This window comes from Zalophus californianus, chromosome 9 (assembly GCF_009762305.2).
Source record: "Zalophus californianus isolate mZalCal1 chromosome 9, mZalCal1.pri.v2, whole genome shotgun sequence".
Taxonomy (NCBI): domain Eukaryota; kingdom Metazoa; phylum Chordata; class Mammalia; order Carnivora; family Otariidae; genus Zalophus; species Zalophus californianus.
In genome coordinates this window covers 40236525-40253256 of record NC_045603.1, presented here as the reverse complement: position 1 = coordinate 40253256, position 16732 = coordinate 40236525, and the positions used below count along the sequence as shown (strand labels likewise).

The 16732-nt window shown below is 39.2% G+C and overlaps 1 protein-coding gene across 3 annotated transcripts in view; it reads left to right on the top strand.

Moving 5' to 3' along the window:
* The window catches only part of NAV3 (neuron navigator 3), a 351526-nt gene that overhangs the window by 189062 nt on the left and 145732 nt on the right, over window positions 1–16732 (top strand). For all 3 annotated transcript variants that reach the window (XM_027594099.2, XM_027594098.2, XM_027594097.2), the window contains exons 10-11: window positions 8488–8596; window positions 9295–9678. In XM_027594099.2, the coding sequence (XP_027449900.1) occupies window positions 8488–8596; window positions 9295–9678 (493 nt within the window). The remainder of the gene's footprint in view (window positions 1–8487; window positions 8597–9294; window positions 9679–16732) is intronic.

The following is a 16732-nucleotide window of genomic DNA, read 5'->3' as shown; positions in this document are numbered from 1 at the left end:
CATCAGTTTCTATGCTGTGACATTCGTACCCTCATTTAAGCAAATTTTATATAAGAAATTTATTTTTAAAGACCCAAGAATTAAGAATCAGTATTCACATTCACAGGTTTATTTGTTTGCTTAATTGCAGTTTCTTTTCTACAAATAATTGTAAAAAATTGCTTTTCATTTAATTCCCTTTTATATATGTGTGTGAAACAGATCTAGGTATGATCTGCCTTAAGGCTGGGCATAAGAATTAATTAGCTTTGCAAAGTAGGTTATTATCATATGTAAAAGTATAGGCAGTGTATATTATAATGCTAATTTTATAGTTGAGAAATTGAGCATTTCCCCTAGTTGAGGTAGGTAATATGAAGTGAAAACTCAGAGGTAATTTGATCATATTAGTTCAGAAAATGATAGGGACTCATCAGTTGGAATGGCCAAATATTTCTATGTATTTCTCCACTTTCCTCCTTTTCATATGGAATGTTTATGGACACAAAACCTCAAACAAATTTTTTAATACTTACCTCTAAATGGTACACGTGGTCCCTACTAGACCTAATAAGTATTTTAAAAGTTTTCCTAGGGCACCTGGGTGGCTCAGTCATTAAGCATCTGCCTTCGGCTCAGGTCATGGTGCCGGGGTCCTTGGGATGGAGCCCTGCATCCGGCTCCCTGCTCGTGGGGAAGCCTGCTTCTCCCTCCCCCATGCGCCCTGCTTGTGTTCCCTCTCGCTGTGTCTCTCTCTGTCAAATAAATAAATAAAATCTTTAAAAGAAAAGTTTTCCTAAAATTAGAATTTCAGCGTGCTGGTGAATATACACAACCAGTACAAGATAAATATAATAAATTTTCTGTTTTTATTAAAATATTAAAAAACAAAGAGCTGCTGCTGCTGCAATAGGTTTATGGACTAGACCAGAAGAAATGCTCAGTATCAAAAAACATAATGTGCCTTTTATATTTTTTGTCACATCATTATTTTCTGCATACTTGGCCATCAACTTTTAGTTATATGCTTTGAGTGAGAATATTGGGGGAAATCCTCTTATTTTCTTTGCTAATTTTTACAGGAAGAAGTCCTGATTTTTATTGTCATGTTAGGATTTTACTAAATAGCTTCAGAATAACAAGCCCTTGAAAGATGAGGTGAAGTCTTTCCCTTTAAAGCATTATCTGCCAGCCAGTGGAGAGTGTCATGCTACGTTTTTCAGGTCCTTTACACTCTTGAATTTGATTTGTGCTTTACAGTACAAATCCCAACATTCAGAAGGCAGATCTGCCTGCTTCAACTGCCTGCAGCTATCGAGAATTAGTCTGTCATTCTCTGAGTCGGAGAATGTGTGAGTGAGTGTGTGTGTGTGTGTGTGTGTGTGTGTGTGTGTGTGTGTGTGTGTGTCCGTCCGTGTCTGGGGCTGGGTGGCCAGGAGTGATTTAAATGTGCATAGGGTTAATAGTGTAGCATCTCTTTCAGGCTTGGCTTTGAAACCTGTGGCATTCTAGGCTGGACAGCCGCTTCCATGCTTCTGTTTTAATTTAGCAGAATGTTTGCTGCCATGGCAGCCAGCAGCATCCACTGCAGCAGCAAGGAAGGGCCATAGATCTGAGAATGCAGGTGGAATACTAAAACACCAGCCGCTAGTGCAGCACCGGGCTTCAGTGCTTAATTTCTGCTCTTAGGGGGCTCCAATGCGGAGTCAGCTCATGTCAGCTCATCTAGAGTCAGGGGCTGCAGACCTAGATCAGTGAAGGGCTGGTGAGAGGTAGGGGAAAAAAAAAAAAAAAAAGAAAGAAAGAAAACCATGAGAGAGATCGCTGGTGCCTCACTACCTCACGTTTGGGAACACAGAAGTGATAGAGGGAGATGTGGACCCATCGTCCTGCTGAGACATGTGATTGGATGAAGACTGGAAAACGTAGTTGGCTTCCCGTGCTACTTTCAGCTGGAGCAGTGTCTTTGGTGAACTCTTTTCTGCTTCAGATACACTCAAGCAAAATACTTGTAAGTACTGCTGATTAGAGAGAGAATGTGGCAAGCTCAATTGTGGGCAACTGATTAATTGTACTGTCGCTCTAGAGTCTTACATGAATGTTGGTGCCTGTTGGGGCTTTTAGTGAAGTGTATGTGTTAATTAAAACCAAAAAGGCCCGTTGCTCTCTCTGTGTAAAAAGACAATATGAAGTCCAGTTGAAAAGAAGAAGCCCCTGCAAAGAGCCATGCAGCGGCCGGCTGAACTCTCTGTGTTTCGGAGCAAAGAAGTAAGGAGAAAAGGAGCCTGCCTTCAGAAACAAAAGTCTCTGACCAATCTTTCCCTCACCGGCGAGGGGGAGAGGAGACCCACTGTGCGCATTTCCAACTGGTTTGGAAATGCTGCAAAGGCCAGCCAGAGAGAATCGGACTATGCAGAGAGGCGTTCGCTGTCCCGATTTCTCTCGCGCTCCGTGCAGTCCCTGTACCACACCGGTGGCCCGGGCGCCTGGAACCTCCTGCCTCCCAGCCAGTCAGGCAGTGAGGGCTTAGAGGACTGGTCTTCCAGAAAAGGCTTGGAAGGCGAGAGTGATGAAGAGAGCAGGTCCGAAGATGAAAACGTGTCCTCCAGGCAAAGCAGCATCAGCAGGAGCTGGGCTGAGGAGGAGGGAGAAAGCTGCCTGCGGGAAGGCACAGCTCATCTGGATGAGGATGTGATCCTCACAATGCTGGGCGACCTGGAACAGGCACTTTACACTGACTTGTTAGGTAAGTCTGATTTGTTCCCAAAAGGAGGATGGGATTTTAAGAAGCTGCCCATTTGCATTAGCTAAATAGCTTCCATTCTCCCAACGGGATTTTTAAAACTCTAGTGACTAGAAAAAAAATTTTTTTTAATTACTTGTTGCCATTATTTTCTTTGTAAAGCTGAACTTTGAGAACAAGTCGTAAAGTCTATGTGGAGAAAATGAATAGCAGTAATCTGCCCTAGGCATTATTGGCTGGGTATCCAGGACATTCTAGACATCCGTAAAGGAGTGTTAATGTTTTAAGATTGCAAACATGTTTGTTACTTAGTAATTAACGGGACCTATTTATTGAATTTCCCTCAAGGTGACCTCCCCACCAATATGGAATGAACAATGAAGGGCCTCTTGGGTAAATTTTTTGTATAGTCAGTTTCTTCAGCTGCCTCAGTGGTATCCAAATAGATGGCCTTCATTTATACATCAGTGACAAGCACCATACATGCTAGTAACACTTCCAGAAATGCAGAGGCATCTTTTGACAGCTTTGCTCACACATTGCTTTTTTTTTTTTTTTTTTTTTTGGTGTTTGGCAAAAAATTATCCTGAGTGTGTACATTGTAATTATTTAAACTACTGTGTCAATGACTGTGAACTATTTTTATACTTTACAAAGTAGGCCTTTTTGATGACATAAGTCTCAGTGATAACTTCTGACATAATCTTTAACAAGATATGAAGATATCTGAAGTAATTCTATTTTGTTTCAGTTTCTACTTTGCTGCCTGCCTAAATAGCCAAACTGTATCCATTTTAGTTGTTACGTTTCATTGAGTGTTCTGCCAAAGTGCATTTACATCACACAGTCCCTTCTTCAAAAATCCGTAAGTTTTAAACCATTGACCACATCATATGTTGCTTAGATGTATGTTTACAAGAAAACTTCATGTAAGACTCCCCATATTGGAAAGAATTAAACCTCACCAGTGATCTCTTTGTTTCTGGTTCATACAACTGATGCTAAATGTGGATGTGTTTTTATTCTCTGTGTAGAACCTCCTGTTACCAGATGCTTGATGAGGCTTTCTGGAATCTTAGTGAACCAGCTTTAGAAGAAGAAAGCTTAGAGAGACAGCAGAGGCAAATATTGCTCAATTTTTCATGTCAGTTTGGCTTTAAAAGAGTCATGTTTCCACAGTTGTGGGAATAGTGATTTCTGAATCTGAATCTGAATACACCAGGTGCTCAGACACAGAAGAGTTACTTCTTCACCATTGTATGATTTCTGTGATGAACTGTTTCTCATGAAAGACTTCTATGCAGTACAAAAGCATGAGAGGGAGTCTTCTTAAGGATCTTTTTATTTTTTTTTTGATCCTCTGAAACTGCAGAATCAAATAATATTCATCTTTTGCCTTTAAAGTAGTAGCATTTATCTTGTTCTAAGTACCTTATATATAAGTATTCTCAAAGATATGAACAGAAAGCAGTCCCTGGGCAATATTTGATGGTTGCTCTGTTAAATTATACCATGCTGTATGTGGGTGTGTTGATGACATATGCCTTTTTGTGCATAAATAACTTGGAGCATTGCTGTCAGAGGGTAATCTCTCAATAGAAGTCTGTGTATTCCATGGTTTTTAAACTGAGCATCTGCTTATTATATTTATGGGATTATTCTTTTTACGGCTTCCCCCACTCTAACTTTTATGCCAGTATTCAAAAATGCAAGTGAGAAAGTAAGGAAGAATTTCTTCAAATAGTTGTGACATGAATAATCATATCAGGATAATGAAGCACTCCAATGCAATTTCTTAAATAATGATGCATGTTAAGTTGGTAAATATATCCAAGCCCAGAGCACATAGGAATTTCAGGATTTCTGCCACGTGCTTGACTAGATTCTGTTTCTGACTCAAAATGGCCTCTTCCAAGTTAATTTTTAGGCAGGGTTCCTTGAGTTCAACTCCTTAATCTTAAGCATCCTAATAGATCAGACTAGGGTCTGTGCTATAACTATATAAGAGAATATTTAAAAGGTAATTGGCCATGTTTTGGCTATTTTCTACCCAAAGTATCTGACTTAAGAGGACTTGAAAAATTTCCATCCAAATCACTGTTGGGGTCATCTATAAAATTAGGGTTCTCAAAATAAATCAGGCAGCTGGACTCTAAATAATAACATTTGCAAAGTAGGTGGTGTAGAGGACATAATTCCCTGTGAATCAGGTTCATTCATATATAATTTGACTTCCTATTAAAAGATGACAGTGCTGGCAGTGTTAATTACAATGTATATAATTAAAGCCTAAAAAGTAAGAGCAGGACCACACAGATTAAGTGGCCCATCTATCCCTAAGCAAAAATGTAGAAGCCATTATTCTTCCTGAAGGAAGCCTCCTGAGTGTCAGATGGGATGGTAAGGACTTACACACATTTTCCAAAATGGTATATTCTAGAATTCACTTTGAATTTTTAACATAGTTGCAAACTGCTTTCTCATTGCTTATAAAGTGTCCTCTTTAAGTTGGGCAAAGAGCAGGTCTCAACTGAGCCTCAGTGGCTTTGAGATTATGGAAGTGAGAGGAGATACAACACTTTTGTGACTAAGTGAATTTATCATATGTATTTTTTTATGTTACTAACTTTTATGTTACTAAATATGTCATTTTACTTGTGCTTCTACATTTGGCCTTTTCCGTTGAGACTCCCTTCCCTCCCCCAATCTTCTAGATATCATTTGGATACAAATTTATAGGATGTTTCAGATTTGTGTAATCCTAAAGGGGTTTGTAAGTGTATTTAATTGTATTTTGACTTTTGTGGGTCATTGAAAACATTCACTGCAATAAATTTTGACTTGGTTGTTATCTTCCATAACATGAATGAGGCAGCAATTATGTTTTGCTCAATAAGGACTGGGAGGAAAAGATCTGTTTGATTGTCATGAACAGTGCAGGGCCATATAAGTGAAAAAACCAAAGGAGGAAAGGAGATTGTGGTTCTGAAATATGAGAGAAGCTATATAAACAAAAATGGATGCAGTTGGAAAAACCAAGGATCTAAGATGCCTGTTGGATTGTAAGAAGGATATTTATTTATTTATTTATTTATTTATTTAGATATATTTACGTATTTGAGAGAGAGTGCGCGTGGGGGTGGGGAGGTGCAGGGGGAGAGAATCTTCAAGCAGACTCAGTGCTGACTGGGGAGCCTGACTTGGGCTCTAGGCTCTGTGTGGGGCCCGATCCCACAACCTATGAGATCACGACCTGAGCCGAAACCAAGAGTCCAGTGCTTAACCACCTGAGTCACCCAGGAACCCCAGAAGAAGGACATTTAAAAGCTGAAGATGTGAAAAAAAATTTAGTGAAATGGAATTTCTGAAAATACAATGTTCTTATAATTTATATTAAGAAAGTGTTGAAATTAATTCAAATATCAATGCTATTAATATTATGGCAGTTAAGTGGTTGAGATGCAATTTGATTACAGTGTAAGAGTTCTCACAGAGGGAAGGGAGCCAGGGACAGGGGACATGTAATGGTATATTCTTTGACCTTGTGTAAGGTCAATAACTATATTCCCTCCTCCCTCCAGTAAAGGTCATCTCAATACTTCCCTCCTTTAAGACTTGTCAATTCTTACCATCACTTAGAAACTTAGGCTTGTTACTGTATGAAATCTTATATTCTGGTATTGGCTTCTCCAATTTTGTCTCATTCTTCACTATTTCTTTTGCCCACTTGGAGTAAAATCTCTCCAATTACTTCTGCTTTTCCCTCGGCTGCAGTGATATTCTGCCCTTTAAGATTTTCCTTACATACGCCTTCTTTATCTTCAGGGGTTTACCAGATTACTTGGAAGTAAAAAGTGGACTTCTTCCTAGCCATTTCTCAAATATGCTCTATTTATGAGAAGGATGAGAAGAAGTTCCGGAGAGATTATGATTAGAATCTCAAGGGTTATTAACAGTTCTGAGTTTTAAAGTGATGTTAATTTATAAGGTTAAGGATTGCATGCCTTGAATTAGTGTAGGAAAATTTTATGCCATGTGCATGAGGGCACAACACCTATTTTTCTATCTTGACAATATATTAAGGACTTTTTTTATACTTTCTAAGTTTGAAGTAATAATGCTACTGTTAAGCATATTTTAATCATTCGAATATTTTCTCAATTAAAACGTAGAGATTTACAGACCAGCAGCAGAATGGTGGTTGTTTTGGCAACCAGTGGGGATGAGGAAGAATGAACAATGTGGTGATGTGTGGCTGAAGAAGAAAATAGAGGAATGGGCAGTTGGTGTCTTCCAGTCTCTGGGGGTCATGGTGAAAGGTAGTATAGATTGTTCAGTTACCTTCCACAGCTCCTAGGACCACTGGATGGAAATGAAAGGGAGGCAAATGAGTCACCCTCAGAAATGTTTTCACAACTAGACCTGTCCCCTGATAGAAGGAGTCATGCCTTCCTGGAGAGGATGCATCTCCAGCCTTAGAGGTTTCAGGCAGAGGCACATGGCTATCTCCCAAGTGAGGCACAGATGAGTTTCCTCACTGGCTGAGAAGTAAGGCGAGACGTTCTTTGAAATCCCTACCAACACTATGATTATATTATACATGTTAAGTGGGTGTATTTGCTGTATATATTTTTTTAATCTGGCATGAATTCTGTGGAAGAGAATGAAAACGTTAAATATCTACCGGTATTCTTGAAAAAGACTGTAGGAATGCATCTTGACTTGTCTGTGCGACCGTTTTCATACAGGAGTTTAATACATGCTATTTCCTACCTTCACTTTCCCCTGATATTTTTCCTTTCCTTCCATTCCCTTCTCTTTCCCACCATCCCCTTCCTTTGCCTTCTTCTCTTCCCCTCTCCTTCTCATACCTTCTCCCCCCTTAACCCATCCATTCCCCCTACCTCCCTTCTTCCCTCCCTTCCTTTCCTCCTTCATCTTTCTTTCTTATTAAAATTTCTTGTACTTCCTCTACTGTCTCCCCATGTTCTTCTCAGTATCCAGATAGACCAGTTACAAACGGCCACTGGCTTGGAAGTATTACATGTCCATAATCAAACTGGTTTAATGTCACCTCTGCCTCCAAATGATAGGTAGTGGTTGAGCAAGGCCAGCATTTGTCACCCGGGCAAAGCTGCTGGTTTCATGTCTGTTAAACACATGCTGGATTTAGATGCTAGGGACTTTACTGGAACTCTAGTGTCACAGGGGGTTGCTGTGAGTCCCTGTAGAAAGTGGAAAATAGTTAAAAATAAAGCCATGTAATGTTAATAGAAGACTTACAAAGGTATTGCTTCTATTAGAAAAGGCCGCTATCTTATTCCCCAGAGTCCAAATGTTTAATTGCTACAAGGTAAGTTTATCTTACTATTCTGATTAGACCTAGAAATAGGTAATTATGAGATTAATTAGGATCCAAATAATTTCAGATTTTTAAATTAAGCTCAGTAATATGGAGTACTGTATAGTATATTTCTGAATTAATCACTGTCACCTTGCAATGATTAAGGTCATGGATCTACAAAGTATTATTGTATTATCATCCCTCCTGATCAATTATTACTTGTAATGTTACATTTGTTTCTATTCACATTTTATTGAATGTGAATGTAGAAAGAAGAATTATACTTTTCAGATAGTAGGCATTTGGAATTTCCTATTATATTTTTAAGGAGAAGAATTTATATTACTTATCTATGTATACAATTATTCTGAGATCAGTAAATGACTTGATTGACAAATATATTATTATGTTACTTTTCTAGGTGAAGACCCTGAAACAAGGAGAATGAGAACAGTCAAAAACATAGCAGATTTGAGGCAAAATTTAGAGGAGACTATGTCCAGTCTTCGTGGGACCCAGATAAGCCACAGGTTTTTTTTTTTTTTTTCCTCAATTCTATATATCTTTGGGCCAATAAAGAAAAAAATGACAACCAAGCACTTAACCTCTTATAAGGATAAAGAAAGAATTTAATTTTCCCTTACTATTTTCTCACTTAAATTTTACATGACATTCAGCTGGCAACTTCTTAGCACATACCCAGGGACTTTTTTTCTCCCATCCATCTCTTCTTCCATAGTGTGTCCCTTTCAAACTGAATTAGCTCCTGAAACTACCAGCATCACTACCAGGTAGATTTGCATGCCCGTGACAAACAACAGTGGGCAGAAGTTGCAGTTGAAATGCATCTGGGGCAGGAGTGGGGGTTGGGGGGTATAGAGAGAAACATAATTGTACCCAACCTCCAGAGTAGTTCTGGGAAGCTTTTGGAGTTAGGTGAAGGGTTTGTTGAAACTGTGAAACACAATTTTGCTTTATCTAAAATGAGACAATGGCCTTTCTTTCAAAAGCAAAACAGCAAAATGACAAACTTCAGATGAATGCTCCATCCCACAGTTTGACATCTGCAGAGGTGTTTTGCAGCTCATCATGAAAGCATAATTTGACTTTCATGAAAATGACATACTTCTAAGAAATGAGTCAGCCCTAGCCTTTCCAGTCTTCATGTATTCTTGCTCTATGATCCCAAGTCAATCCGAGTCTAGGTCTTTCTTCATTTGTTTGCCAGCACCCTGGAGACAACATTTGACAGCACTGTGACAACAGAAGTGAATGGAAGGACCATACCCAACTTGACAAGCCGACCCACTCCCATGACCTGGAGGTTGGGTCAGGCGTGTCCTCGACTTCAGGCTGGAGATGCTCCCTCCCTGGGGGCTGGCTACTCCCGCAGTGGTACCAGCCGATTCATTCACACAGACCCCTCGAGGTTCATGTACACAACACCTCTCCGTCGAGCAGCCGTCTCTCGACTGGGAAACATAACCCAAGTTGACATGAGTGAGAAAGCAAGCAGTGACCTGGACATGTCTTCTGAAGTTGACGTTGGTGGATATATGAGTGACGGTGATATCCTTGGAAAAAGTCTCAGGGCTGATGACATCAACAGTGGGTAAGTGGCCTTGGTCTCCACCAGCATTATGCAAACAGGGAAAGTGGTCTACTAAGATGCATTAGCTGGAGAAAGAGTAATTAGGTTAGCTCACAAAGTCATTAGAAAATGTGATAAATCGAAAGTGGTTTCGGGGTATATCAGACCTTCTTCTCTTCTGCTCATTCATGAAAAGTGAAATATCTAAAATTTCTATAAAATCTTTTCATTGTAAGCCCTTAAGTCTTTCTGTTGTTAGCTTAGAGAACCAAATGTGCCCTGTGCTTTTTGGAGTGATTTTCACATGCTTCTTAAGTCACAGATTTTGTAGTGAAAGACATGAGAAGGGGACAGGAGGAGTTTTGCTGAGCTGCTGGTTTTTTTTTTTTTTTTTTTTTTAATTTGGCTTGTCAAAGCTGCCTGTAACTTCTTTGAAGACAAATATTTTCTAGCATTCTTCAGTTATGCCCCTCCCATCTAACTTGAGGGAAAATCATTTAGAATTAAGAGTTTCGATCTCTTTTGATGGTATCAGATTTAAAAAAAAAATTAGCCCTGTTTTTCTTCTGTTTTCTATTATAATCCCCAAAACTGTTATGATTATAAAACTCTTAAAGATTTTGGCAATGTGGAATTTTTAGTTCAATCTGAGAATGAGGCAATAGGATACTCTATTAAAGCTACTTCTATAAATAATTGTAATTCCTTACAGATACAAAAACTGATCCTAACTGGCCACAATTATATAATGCTTGGGAAAGGTGAGACTTGCATTAGAACTCACATTCATCTGACTTCAAAACCCCTTGGCTCTGTAACGTAAGGAAAAGCTTCCCAAATCAATTTTATAATTTTCATGTTTTCCCAAAACCCTAAATTTAGTGCTTTGACCTACTTTTTGTCCTTATACATCTGAGAGGACCAGTATCAGAAAGCATTCTTCTATATGAGTAACCCTTCCTGACTTCATTCATGAAAGAAAAGAAAAGAAGAAAAGCTTATTTGAAAGGTGACAGACCTAAAAAAATACAGAAGAGCTTTAGATCAGATGTATAGCTCTGCTGTGATATCCTCAGATCCAGTGCTTTTTTCGTTGCCCCTTCCCAGATGGCTAAATTCCAACAATTTAGATTTAGGAAGACAGATTGCAGTTTAGTTAGGGTAGGAAGTGGTTGAGATGCCACTGGCATCAGAGTCCAATTTAAATTCCTTTCTACGATTTGCTATCTGTGGACTCCTTGGGGGCTTTATTTATCCAAACTCTTTTTTTGTTTTCTGTAATAAGGATAAAATTGCAGAATCTCCACAAAATTATTAGGAATTACGGAAATAACACACAAAATTGTACTTACTCAAAGTCTGTCACAGTATGAGCGTTGAGCAAATTTATCATCAGCATCATAATTCCATTTATTATCATTAATAATCACGCTAATTTGTGGATGTTATTGTTATCATTTTTGTACGTATTAAATACCACCTGCAGGGGATACCCACTTTGGGGAACATGATGGCAGCACAGGAACATCAAAGGCATGAACTTTTTCCCCCGTCTCTCCCTTTTCTCACCCACTTTTCCATTCTCACTCCTATCCCCTCCTCTTTTCTTTCTTCATCTCTTTAAATGAGAGCATATGTGTTTTTATATTCACTACTGGATGAAGATTTATTTTTTTAATTTAAATTCAATTAATTAACATATAGTGTATTATTAATTTCAGAGGTAGATATCAGTGATTCATGAGTCTTATGTAACACCCAGTGCTCATTACATCATGTGACCCCCTTAATGTCCATCACCCGGTTACCCCATCCCCCCACCTCCCTCCCCTCCAGCAACCCTCAGTTTGTTTCCTATGGTTAAGAGTCTCTCATGGTTTGTCTCCCTCTCTGATTTCATCTTGGTTTATTTTTCCCTCCCTTCCCCTAGGATCCTCTGCTTTTTTTTTCTTGAATTCCACACATGAGTGAGATCAGATGATAATTGTCTTTCTCTGATTGAGTTATGTTGCTTAGCATAACACCCTCTAGTTCCATCCATATCATTGTAAATGTCAAGATTTCATTTGTTTTGATGACTGAGTAATATTCTGTAATATTCTGAGTAATATATCTATATCTATCTATCTACATATATATGGATCACTTCTTCTTTACCCATTCATCTGTCGAAGGACATCTTGGCTCTTTCCACAGTTTGGCTATTGTGGACATTGCTGCTATCAACATTGGGGTGCAGGTGCCTCTTTAGATCACTACATTTGTATCTTTGGGGTAAATACCCAGTAGGGCAGTTGCTGGGTTGTAGGGTAGCTCTACTTTCAACTGTTTGAGGACCCTCCATACTGTTCTCCAGAGTGGCTGCAGCAGCTTGCATTCCCACCAACAGCGTAGGAGGGTTCCCCTTTCTCCGCATCCCCGCCAACATCTGTCGTTTCCTGACTTGTTAATTTTAGCCATTCTGACGGGTGTGGGGTGGTATCTCATTATGGTTTTGATTTGTATTTCCCTGATGCCGAGTGATGTGGAGCATTTGTTCATGAGTCAGGTGGTGAAGTGGGGTGGAACCCTCGTGGGACAGTGTGGTCTCAGGACCCTCGGGGTCACAGGAAGACTGGGGGTGCCTGAGTGCGGCAGAGTTCTCAGGCATCAGAGCGAGGGAGCCGGCTGCAATCAGCGAGCCCAGGAGTGGGCTCTCAGCTTGGGGTTGCCATAGACCACGAACCGCAGCATGGTTGATGACTGCTCTCCGAGCAGGGGCCCAGCCAGTGGGAGAACCGCAGAGAGAGCCCTCTCGTTCCCCCTGGATAAAGATTGAATTATATACATAAATATACTATATTTATATACACACACATATATATGCATATATTAATGTATACACACGCTCATATATATACATATACACATAACACACACACACCCACACAGGCAGTCAATCTCATTATTTGCAGTAGTCACCACATACACTGAATTAGTGAATACCGAACCACTGCTCCTAGGGGAAGTACAGATGTACTTCCTGTGAGCTTTGGGTCACAACATTTTTATCAGCTCATCAGAATATAATCTTGTCTTATGTGTATTTCAATTTAAAGCCACCTTATTTGTGAAGTAATATATATTGTAGATTCATTAACATTGAGCTCACGCCTTCGCAGCACTGTAATTCATGCCTGAATGAAGCTTATCTAACACATAGTTTTCCATAAGACACCACAGCCTTCCTACACTTAGGAACACAAGAACACCTCAGCACTACACTTGGCGGGTATTTTAAACAGCAGAATCTCCAACAGGGAGCACAAAAATGTGGCAAACGTGGCTCGCAAGAGCCTGTAAAAAGGACACATTGGCAGTAGGAAAGCTGAATCAAGGGGGCAGAACGTCACCTTACTTGACTTCAGCTGGGAATGTCCTCATGGGCAACTCAAACTTCTCGCTGCTCTGTGCCTGTCCATGAATGACCATGAAAGTGTTGCAGTTATTGATTTGCAAATTTTAGCAAGTAAGCAAATGTGTAAATATGGAGTTTGTGAATAATGAGGATGGACTATTTCTTTATACACACACAAAATGCTTATCTGGGGGAGAGAAAGCATATCCTGGGAGCAGTTTAAATCAGAAATCAATGGAGGGTAGGTAGTATGGTGAGTGCTGTGAATCGTATGAGACTGATGAATCACAGACCTGTACCCCTGAAACAAATAATACGTTATATGTTAGTAAAAAAATTAAGGAAAAAAAAATGCATATGCTCTGCCACTTCCAAAGACCTGGCCAGGTTGAACATATTTTCCCAGATAAGTCAATCCCTGGCAGCCACCCCCAAGATGAAAGGGGGACACCAGACTAAACAATGTTTGTAGGAAAGACAGGAAGTGGGGAAAAAAAAAGACATCAATGGACATTGACAATGCAATGTGTGAGTAATTTCAAACTTTCATACAGATAAAAACTTAGCCAAAAGTTCAGAAGAAAGAGAAAGTGCTAAATCCAGGCATGAGATAGAAAGATAGAAAGATTACACTCTTTGATTTAAATAGCTATTGAGGAGGGAAATACATTAAGAGAATATTTGTAAGAAAAGTAAAAATATTGTAGAAAGAATGTTGTTCAGTGAGCTTGACTAAAATGTAATTTTCAAAATCAGAGGGACAATTGGATTAGATGACATTCACTGACCTTTCCCTTAACCAAGATTCATGGAATCTGAATATTTAATTTTGAGACATAGGGTCTATAGTGACAGGCCTCAATAACATTATGCTAAGAAATTTAAACTGTGTACTCTAAGCAATGGAAAACACCGTTTCTTAAGGTAGCCACAGAATAGGGCATGATGATGATTTTTGAAATTCCCCTTTAGGGGAAATCTGCAAAATGGATTGAGAGGAGAAGCTCTGGTGGTAGATTTCAGACACTACAGCAAAACTTGAGGTCCAGGGTCTATAGGCCAGAAATATGGGCGTAGCCGTGATGGGGATGAAAAGAGCGAAAAAATTGATATGGGCAATACCACAGAGGAGAAATTTACAGAAATAATGATAGAGTATTCACAAGGGCTTGAGAGAGGCAGTGAATTCAGATAAGATGCCCATTTTGTAAGCACCGGAGATAAGAAATTATACCTTTAGAGAAAATAGGCAGAAAAGAGACAATTTTTTTTTTTTTTTGAGAAAGAAGAGGGGAGATGATGAGTGTAGAGTTGGAGACATTGCCCTATAAATTGAACAAGCAGTAGTTTTTCAGGGTAGAGATATGATGGAGAGGGTGGTCTCATATAGAAGATAGTAGAAATTGTGGGAGACGTGAGGACTTCTGGGTAAAGAGAGAAGGATCCTGAGCTGAAGTATGTATGTGTGTATGTATCCAAAATATATTTCTGAGTTCATCCTGTATGCCAAACAACATTATGGGACTGTGTGTACAGTAGTGAGCAATATAGACAAAGCGCCATGTGACTCCCATGCTAGTGTTTTTTATATTTTTATGGTGCTCATTTGTTCAATGAATGAATGACTAATATATACACATGTTTGTAAATAAGCATGTGTGTATACATTCTTAGATTAGTAGTTTTTTCTTAAGGCAATTTTTTAAAAAACTGAGTTCTATATATAATAATATATATTACAGGCATACCTATACTCAGAAGCATTTTGTATTTTCCAGGACTCTAGCGGTATTAGTTAACAGTAACTTCTGTAAACAAGAAATCTCAAAATCTTATAACTTAACACGCAGTTCATTTCTCCTTCATATAAATCCCTTGCTGGTGTCTCTGACCTTCAGTTGGGAATGTATACCATATAGTCTCTCAGAGAACAAGATTGAAATGAATAATTCTGCTACTATCCTACCAGCTTTCCAGGCTCACCCTGGGCATTGGTATTCAACAAGCAGGTGGCAAGAGAGGAAGAATCTTGGTGTGAGAATATTTTATATGTACCAGGCCTACAAGTGGTGCAGATGACTTCTACACACATTCCTTTATCTAAAACGGCTGGATGGCCACATCTAACTAGAAGAGAGGGCAGGAAATATGGTTCAGCTCTATGCCCAGAAGGAAGAGGAAGTTGTTTGATGAGAGCTGGGTAGTTTCTGCTGAATTTACTCGTGAGAAAAAATAAAAAAGTTATGTCCATTGTCCTTCCTACTTCTTTCATGCTTCAGTGGAAACCCAATTCAGACTTCTGTTCATTTTTGTTCCCTATCAGTCTTTCACATAAAGTCTTGGATAGTTTCACACATGAGCCCATTTAAATATGTATCAGTGGTCCACGTGTTTTATGTTGTCACCCATATTCAGTATATTTAAAAAAAAAAGAAAGAAAACCTACAAAAAACCCATAAACCCTGTATGAAAACTTCCCCTGATGATGTTGACCTGTTGGGCATTAGACATTTTCTCTTTCCTGCGGCAGAGTACAGCTCACTGAAGTTTAAGAATGGCTCAGAGTTCTGTGCCCTGGGTGGGAGGTGAGTAGGCATGATCGGCAGGCAGTATGGCTGGTCTCAGCTCAGCTGTGATTAGGGGGTGTTGTGTGGAGGATTCCCCATGGTGTACTGCACTTCATTGCTCAACAGTTTACACAGAAAAATTATTGACATCTATAGGATGTAGCCTGATACCTCAGCCTAGAATTAAAAGGTGGGAAGATGAGAGGGCTAGAGACATCCCAGGGGAATTTTAATTTGATGATGTTTTAAGTGAAAAAAAAAGGGGGCATTGAAACATCTGTGCTACAATTCATGAAAAAATTGAGTCACAAAGTTAATTTTCTGTTCCCAATTTAAAAGTATGTTTCAGTGATTAAAGGGACAAAGAGCTCAAAAGACATAGTAATTAATGAAGGTGTTTAAGATTTTTTTTTCTCATGTAACCATAAGGAATGTCATGAAGTGAATGGGAATGCTGTTTCATTTGCTCACGTACCTTAGAACTCAGAAAACTAGTTAATCGGCATTCTGAGAATTCAAAATTTCCTGAAGCATGTAAAGACTTATCTCTTTCTTCTCTTTTTTGAAATTACTTTACACACTTGGGGATGCGAATCTGCCAGTAATTAGGAATTAGTCAGAGGAAGTCCTCTTACTTATAATGAGTCTCTGAAAAAGTCTCCATTTATGAAACAAAAAAGGAACTTGCTGGAAAATTGGGGAGAAAGTTAGATACTTTAATTGGGTGGAAATTGAAGTTATCTGCAGGTGTCACAGTATAAATAGTTGGGTCACAACATAACCTAAAATTCTACTTCAAGTCATATGGCCCAAACACAAAGCAATTGAATTCTGGGAAATGAAATTTTTAAAAGGGAAGGTGAATACTTTTATCCTTCTCCCTTGTTCCTCCCTCAGGTCACCCTTAGTAAGCTTGATGGTGTGAAGCATGTCCACCATTGGGAAGGGCAGGGTTAACGTGTTGGGGTGAAAGAGTTTACATGGCAAACCACAGATTCCTAATCGGAAGGCTTCTACTAATTTCATATTCAAGACAGGAGCAATGGGGGCATGGATAGTTTAAGTGACTTTAGCTGGAACTCAGAAAATTAGTTAATCAGCTTCTGGGAAT